Source organism: Apaloderma vittatum, unplaced genomic scaffold (genome assembly GCF_000703405.1).
Source record: "Apaloderma vittatum isolate BGI_N311 unplaced genomic scaffold, ASM70340v1 scaffold19240, whole genome shotgun sequence".
NCBI lineage: Eukaryota > Metazoa > Chordata > Aves > Trogoniformes > Trogonidae > Apaloderma > Apaloderma vittatum.
This window is the reverse complement of record NW_009695253.1, coordinates 11,044-19,848: the sequence shown is the minus strand read 5'-3', so window position 1 is coordinate 19,848 and position 8,805 is coordinate 11,044. Positions and strand designations below refer to the sequence as shown.

The window sequence follows — 8,805 nt, the reverse complement described above, 5'->3', positions numbered from 1 at the left end:
ATCCAATTTGGCTATCAAACATTTGATATGAAATAAATGAAGTAGAAAAATATAGAGGACTGCAATTTTTCAGTGAGGAATTATATCAAAGAAGTCAGTGTTTACCTCTGTGAATGGGATACACATTTACAATGGGAATGAATTTTAGAAAAAATAGTTAACATCTAATAGAGGAACAGAACTTAATTCTGAAGAAAGGTAAAAGGAATCACATGTGTGTAGATTGGTTACAGGGACCGAGATAGGGGAAATAATAATTTCATATTCATAACTAAAAAGTAAGAGGAATTATTTGAAGAACAACTAAGACCTAAGGAATGAAAACAAAACCCAAATATATAAGATACTGTGAAATTTCAAAAATCATTTCCATTTGTCAAGGTTTGAAAGAGAATTGCTCATTTTATATACTTTCTTTTATTCCAGAAGTTTTATAAAACTGGTTATTGAGTGCCCCTATCATTGCTGTGGATTTTGAGAGTAAAGTTGGGTAATGTTAACAAGTATTAATAATATTCATAAAGAAAATAAATGAAAATAAAAGATCCAGAATATTTTTAAGTCCCCATTTTAAAATTAAACACAATTGGAAGGTAAGATTGCAGTGAAAAACGTAAAACATAGGCTAGCTCTAAAGTACAATTTCTGTTTTGATTTAGTTTATTATTTGCTGTTAGAAGGAGCCCTTATTCAAGAGGGCAATGACTCTGAGAAGGGCTGTAGGGGAGCATTGGCTTATACTAGGTTCTCTTGCAATGTTGTGACACAAAATAAATAAGCCCTTAATGCTTTGGGGTTTAAGGTGGGGGAATATGGATAGAAATAAGCATACCCTAACATACCCTAAATGCAGCACTGGAAAGACAAAGTGGCATCCGATCTGGTGCCAGAAATTTTTAAAGCAAGAAATTAAAAGGGTGCAGAGAAGATCCACAAAAGGGATGGCTATAAATGTTTTGGGTTGTTTTTTGTTTGGTTTTTTTTTTCAATTAGGAATGCAACCCTAAAGAGGTCAATCTGTTTAGCTCTGAGGGATGATTTGATTATGATGGATAAGTACCTTCACAGGCAGAAAATACCAGGTACTTAAACGCTCTTTAATCTACCAGAAAAGCCACAAGAAGTAAACATCTGCAAGTTCTAGTTAGACAGATTCAAAAGATGCATGAAGGACATTTTTAACAGTAAAGGCAATCAGCCAGTAGAACCAACTTCCTTTGGAAATCAAAGATACTTCAAGGCAAACTCAGATGCCTCTCCAGACGAAGGAAGCTTCACTCAGACATCTCTCACACTCACTTTGAATGGTTCTGTGGTAGGTAACATATTTACAGAAACATCCAACATTGACAGAAGTATGGATACTGTGAATTTAGCAAGCTACTTATTTTTATATTGCTAAATATTGTAAAGTGCTAAATATTGAATAGTACATCTATCTTCCACGAGGAGAGAGATCAAGGAGCATTAGTTTCTAATGCAATAGGAAAGAAATCCATCATGCCTGTGCAAACTGGTATTTGTCAGTAGGTAAATGTCCAGGACAGTCTTACTTTTTTTCTTCTTTACCTACATCAAAACAAAGCCAAGCAAAAACTGAGAGTGATTAGTCTCTTCAGCCAGGCTGGTCATAGGGCTAAACACTGCTTTCACATTTTCATTGTCTTTAGTCTTATTCTAAATGAAAATTTGCCAAATAACCCATTCGATCCACTCTTTTCACAATGTACCCCCCTGAAAGGATCTCTAAGCCTGGCAAGTTTAATCTTCAGCCCATTTTTGGTGGGAATCATTTTCATTCCATTGCTCTGAGCAGATGCACGTTTCCTGTAATTTTCCTTTATCCACTGCCCCTCCTCTATCAAACATCTCCTTGAAGCCTTATCTTCTCTAGATGTAGATTCGTTCTGTAATAAAAGTGGTGAGACAGGGCTGAAGTGAAAATCGCAGAGCTGAAGGACAGCTGTGAGCCCATGGCCAGTTGACCTCTAATTAAAGGAGGTGAATTTCTGGCCTCTCTTGAAGTCAACAACAAACTTCCATTGACATCAAAGGCCCAGGATTTTTCTCTTTATACTCAGAATATTCTTAGTTCCTGTCTTAGGGATGTAGTGGTGATGAGGTATAACATGCTTTGCTCAGTCCAGTAAGCTAAGGAAACGCATGCAGCTCGGTGCTAAGAATACATTCTTAAAAGAATAATATGAAAATTAAAATCCTGTGAAATTTTCCAGTTTTATCACATTCTACTTCATTTTTTTGTTTGAACTTTCCACTGAAATTTAAACTCAGTTATTTTTAAAACCTCAGAACACATTTTGTTTTCAAACTATTATTTCATTTTCTAACCATTATTTCCCTTTCAAACTATTATTTCCCTTTCCAACCCCTCAAATACTTCAAAGAAGAGCACTCTTACTGTAAGAATGTAAGCAACTGCATTTTCAAGCCCTGCAGTAGCTGTTTAATTCTCTGAACACTATCTGGTAACATACACAACTACACAAACTCAATTGCCTTTACCTTGGTTTCAGCAGTTTTGACCTTGAGAGCCATGGACACATGATGAGTGAAAGGAAGTGCCGTTGCTATATTCCATATGCCAATTTAGCAGGAAGAAGCAGCTGTTTTTCACCCAAAAAACCATTCTTATAGGTGAGTATAGGACAGAGTGAGGTGAGTTGATTGGATTAAGCTGAATTGAGACAGAGGCCATCTGCAAGCTAGCTGTAAGCCGCTGAGGAGCAAAGAGAAAATCCTACTAGGTCATTTAATATTTGTACTTTCGTACAAAGACAAAGCATATCTAAAATGTAGCTTAGTTATTTAGAGACAACATTTTTAATATTATTCCCTACCTTCTATCTGCTTTCTTTCCCTTGATCACAGTTCCTTGGGGTTTTTATATTGACTGGAGATGTGGAGTGGTACCTTCACAATGTTCTTTGCTAAGATTTTTCTTCTGACTATCACTTTATTACATCAAGTATAATACACATTAGATTAGGTATAATTAGGTTAAGAAATGCCAGGCTTATGTTATGATTCTTCTCTTTTTCCTGAACCATATTTTCTTCCTTCAGCAGAAAGAAATTTGGTGTGCTGTAGAGCAGATCGACTTCTACTGAGCAGTTCCTTAATGGTTTCAGATTTTACTTTTTACAGAGATGTTATGATTCAGTATGCTGTGCTATTTGCAAAAAGGAGATCATACAAGGGAACACTTCAGAAACTGAAGGAAGAATCAACTGTTTTTCTTTTTGCTATAACTAACATAGTATGTGCAAGTTTCATTAGGGTTTTTTATGCCTTTTTTAATCATACAAAATTAATATTATCTGCCTTAAAATATAGTCTGCATTTAGCAAACAAGAGCTCTTACTCACAGATTCAATAGCTCCAGACTGTGAATACTGTCAGGGAAATTACTGGTAGTATTGTGTGGAATTCCTTATTGTTCAAAATGCTAGCACAAAAATCTGTACATCAGTTAAGTCCTATTTTGAGGGCTGAAGTGATGTCAAAAGAATAGAATAAAACAAAATTTTAAAAGTAAATTAATTATGGTTGCAATAGTTGCAAGTAGCATATTAATGAAGAAATATTTGCTTTAATAATTAAAAAATATTTGAAAAGCAACAAAAGGTTCAATTCAAAGAGCTTCCTATCTACCCCTAAGTATCAACTGAAAACAACCATGATCTAAAATTAATTTGCATAAACTTTTGCAGTAACTCTAAGTAGCAAGATAATTGAAAGAGTAATGGATTTCATTAATCTAATACCATTATTAAACATAACAAGAGTATACATTCACTGTCTTACTTCTTCACAGGGTCAATTTAACCAGACTGAAGATAGAACCAAAGCCACCGAGTATGACTGAAATGTAATGGAAACTGTAGGCATGGATTTGTTGGAGAGACTAAGAGGTTCCTTCCATTCCTACTGCACAGTTGAAAACTTTAAATACTCTAAGAGAAAGGATAGTATTTCCTTGCTTCAAGGTTGGAAGCAGCAGAATTGTAGTAATCCAGTGAACAGAAGTAAATCAAAATTAGGAGTGGCAGAAACTGTGTGACTCAAAATACTAAGTGACTCAGTAATGAATATTAATGGATGAGAATCTGTATTGCTGTTAGCAAAATGCCAAGATAAAGGAATAATCACTTTTTGTACTTATTTTCTTAAAATTCTTTTTAACTGGGTTAATTATAGGAAGTATGCAACTCCCATTCAGCAGAGGGAGACGAAGACAAGTTGTAATAGAGGTTAAAATGAATTATCTATTTTGGTTTCAATGAGCCATGCTTCTAAATGCAGACTATTTTCTGAAGCATCATGCTACGGATTTTTACTAAGGCTATGAGGAAAAAAAATACTCCCTTACTTTTGAATCCCTAGAGTGCATGCTCATTTGCCTTATGGAAACACCCAGGAAATAGTTACTTTGGTAGGATATCGATACCTTACCCTCACATGTTTGAGAATAATTAGTAAATGCTGTTATTTGGCATTTGGCTGTACCCACGTACTTTTTTGTAGTTATATGTAATGGACAAGATTTAAAAGACAGAGGCAAAAGCATAAGTGCAGATGAGTGCAGAATTGAGAATAATTAATCTTTTCAAAGTGAAATTAAGGCTACTTCCATAGGGCAGTATCTGTTTTAAGAAACTGATAATGGCACTTAATACTGCCCAGGCGCTATCTTGTTCCTACCTGCTACTCAGGCCAAAACAAAAAGTCAGTTTGTAATAATGAACTGTGAGAAAAATTTTATAAAGGATTTTGGCTATAGTTTGCTGTTTAAGCTTATTACTTACAGGGTTCTTTTAGAATGCTCCCAGTTACCCTCACCATTTATGATGCTGTCAAATAGCATTGCAAGAGTAATGAATAACAATTTGAAGAACTATGTCATGGAGCAATACTGCATGAATTTCTTTCATGGAACTTAACAGATGATGTGTGTTGCTGTTATTGTTTGCTGTGCAGTGCACTGTGCCTTGAGAACTGGAGCTAGACCAAGAATCAGATTTCTTAGGTAATTCCAAAACCCAAAAAAATACCTTAAATCAGGGAAATTACTAAACCCCAAAGTATGTTGATTCATTATCCTGGGAGCCACAAGAAAATACAAAGATCAACAAAATGGATGCTGTCCAGGTTTGTGTGGTGAGAGAGTCTTTAACTGAAGGATGATGGCGTCAAAACATGTGTACTCTGTCTCCATCTGCTGATAGGGAGGAACTACATTTACATTGTGTATGAGGGTAGAATAGCTAAGAAAAATAAATAGTGGCCCCTATTTTTGCTCTTTTACTGCAGTGACTGGAAGACTCAGTGCAATGAATGGAACTTGATGAAAATGCACTTTTAAGAGAAAAGAAAGTAGTAAAATTTATTGAATTACAATATGTTACAACTTTAGCAAATAATTGTATCCTACGAAAGACATCCGATGCATTTTGGTGTTGACCGTGTGTATACGCATCATATAGCCTTAATATGACAGCTTGGCTCCCGTATGGAAGGAGCTAGAATTGTGGGAGGTCTAGGCTCTACTTCCATAAGGATTAAAGCAGTTAGGTTCTTTCCTTCTTTAACCTTGGTTGCAGATGGATAAATTTTGAAAGATGGGCAACCTGAGAATTAAGTGGAAGGAGGCATATGCTTTGAACTTTTGCTAGTTCCAAATCCAAAATCTGTTGGATAACTTTTAACAATGCCCTCATTCCTGATAATTTAATGCAAAAGAGTTTTCAATATAACTGATTTAAATAAGAGGTGAATTTTAGCAAGTTTCAGCTCCTGAAAGCTGTCTCATTGAATTTCAGTGTAAAAGCTCATGAACTCTAAAACGTTCATAGTACTAAACGAATTCAACTCAGAATATTGGTATAATTCTTTCTGATTTGCAAATTGCAAATGAACTGGATTCTTTTTGAGATAGTTTACTCCAATGAGCTACTTGCATCAAAAGAGCTGACTTAATTAATAGCAAAAATAATAAACAACATCTTTTGTTTTGTTAACTGACACTGTTGGCTGTGTGAACAAGTTCAATATAAAGCTTGAAAGTGTTGGTAAAGAAACTAATTTAGTAGGCTTTATTTATTTAAACTAGAAATTAATTTTATTGTTTGTGAATGGTGTGGGATTGATAGAACGGAAAATTAAGTAAGTCCTATGTTTATCCAGAGAGAAGCTATAACAAAACTGCACCAATGTAAACTTTCCACCCTGGCCCCAGTGTATGTCTAAGAACCGAGTTTAACCATCTCTATTAAAAAAAAAAAGAATAAAATAAAAATCAATATTTGGCCTTTCTGCTGAGAAGCTTAGGGTGCTCATTACCACAGGACTACATTTTGAAGATATTCTGGTAGCTCCACTGGTGTTAGTGGGAATTTTTTATGAGTACAGTAAAGTGATGAAAAATTTCTGTAGGACTAGATCCCTAAAATCTGTGGAGTGGGCTTCAAAATTGCTGCTACCATTAGAGGAAAATCTATCGTGCTGGATCAGCCTGAGAGAGAGGCAAGGCTGCTGCAGCTCCATGCCTCCAGGTCCAAACAGTAGCAAGGCTGGAGAAGTATTCCTAGTACGCATACACACAGAGCACACATGTACATCGCATATATGCATATATGTGCATAGACAGCACACATGTCACTGGCAGGCACATGGAGTGCTCACAGACAGAAAGACAACACCAGTGACCTTATCCCTCTCCCCTCTCTGGCTGAGTAGACTGGAAGCCCACTAGTGAGAATATATATTTATACACAGCTACAAGGAAGGTCCCTCTGGTAGCTGAGCTCAGACACTCAGTCTGCCAGTAGCTGGCCCCTAGATCCTGGTCCTCCCAGTTGCTGAGACCTGGACATATGAGCCCCTGAGGCTAGAGACTAAATCCAATTGCTAGTCCAGACTCTCTCACACACAAGCATGCTTTTCCACACTTGTTCCTCCACAAATCACCTAAATCCTTCCTTTTCCAATCTTTGACTCTTCTCCTAAACATTCCATAATAAATCCTGGGCAATGCCCAAAACACTCTTCCCCTGAGGCCCATAAGGTGTCCCACACCTCTGCGCAGTAAGCCCCTGAGCCTGAGGTGTGATCCAGAGAGCTGCTCCCAATGGCTCATCTTGATGGGTTTCACACCTGAGCAAGGGGGCTGAGGCTTTCCTGGTGAAAGCCTGAAACGAGACCAGTCAAGGTATTTGCTCCTCAGGAGGCCGTAGTTTGGTTTTCCACCTGCCACTGTGTGCCCGTGCTCCTCTGGGCTTATGGAGATGGACCAGTGACTCTCTGATGAGCCTGGCAGCAGCCCATCATGGTATTATTTGGGCTGTACCTATGACGTGGTCTCTCTGTGCTCTTTCACGGTTGTGTAGATGGGCTGTTAACCATGTAACCTGACAGCTACCAAGCTTGGTTTTTCACCTTTTGAAAAAGCCAAAATCTAGCTGACAGGTTATAATGGGTGATTTTGGAATGGTTATTTTACAGGATTATCTATTTTATAATTGATTCAACTGTAAATTTTATGTTTTATGTGAAAGCTTAGCAAGCAATACACCACATATATATTAGTGCCATAAAGGTGCCACAAAGGCTCCTGAGCCATGTGGTGTGCCATAACCAGTGTGTGTTCTACCAGGCAAGGTGTCCGTCCACCAGCTGCCTGGTAGCGTGACCCAGGCCTGTGCCACCCTCCCCAGCTGCGCTTGCCAGCATGGGCAACAACCTTTTCTATCATCATTTAATTTAATGTGCAATCCCGTTTCTGTCCCCAAGAATGTTCCCAGTCACTACTTTAATTTACTGGGGTAGATGTAGCTGTAGAGTCTCTGCAAAATGACCTGACGGTCTCATTTTTGTTCATTGCAGGCAGGTGTCCCCAGCACAGTAATACACGGCACTAATTAGCCATCCCTTACTGGCGCTCTGACGAGAGATACCAGGATTGATTTGGCATGGAAACTGAACTCCTTTTTTATTTGCAGAACTGTACCTTCTGATTGAAGGACTGATTCGAGCGCTGGCAAGGTAGTAGAAAGAAATTTGCACTGCCAGTAGCTATCATAAATGTGTTAATATACAGCTGGGGAACTGCTGGGGAAGGACTGTTGGGACACTTACATGTTCACACATTTCCTTTTACTCTCCGAAGAGGGAGTTTAAATAAACCTGCCTCAGTGCTTTTGCACTGGATTCTTAGGGTTATTCAGCAAATTATTCTGCATGCATTTTATCCTGTTCATGGAGTATGCTTTTACTGTTTATCAGTATTTGAGGAAATTGATTACTTTAAAAACAACAAGCTTATGAGAAAGAGATGTCGGTATAGAGGACTCAGAACAAAGAATGTATTTTCTTATTAGATTTTCTTGCTAGAAAGTGTCACACATTCATAATTTCTGTTATTTGTCATCTTTAGTTTGAACTCATCATTTTAATAAGAGAAAATATAGAAACTCTAAAAATGACCTGATGCAGAAAAAACCACATCCAGAGTGAATTTCTATCTACAAAATTTTCCCATTTATTTTTTCTGCAACCATAGATACACTGCATTTGCCTAGAAAATAAAAATGTATGCTTTGAAACGATCCTGTTATTCACATTCTTGAGTTCAGAAGGTTTGAAAATCAGAGTAAAGATGGCACTGGGACATTGTCTATTTTCAGACCTGTCATTTCTACGTAAAAATTTCTTCCATTGACAAGTAAAAAGGTATTCTTCCCAACTTTTCACTCTAAAATCAATTTGGAATCTTCAAGTCAAGTTCTT

General features: G+C 37.2%; 1 protein-coding gene across 1 annotated transcript in view; it reads right to left on the bottom strand.

Moving 5' to 3' along the window:
• TMEM244 (transmembrane protein 244) overlaps positions 1 to 2,556 on the bottom strand; it is a 9,218-nt gene extending 6,662 nt beyond the window's left edge. The window contains exon 1 of the mRNA XM_009870775.1: positions 2,524 to 2,556. Coding sequence (XP_009869077.1) covers positions 2,524 to 2,556 — 33 coding nt within the window. The remainder of the gene's footprint in view (positions 1 to 2,523) is intronic.
• Between the last annotated feature and the right edge of the window lie 6,249 nt (positions 2,557 to 8,805).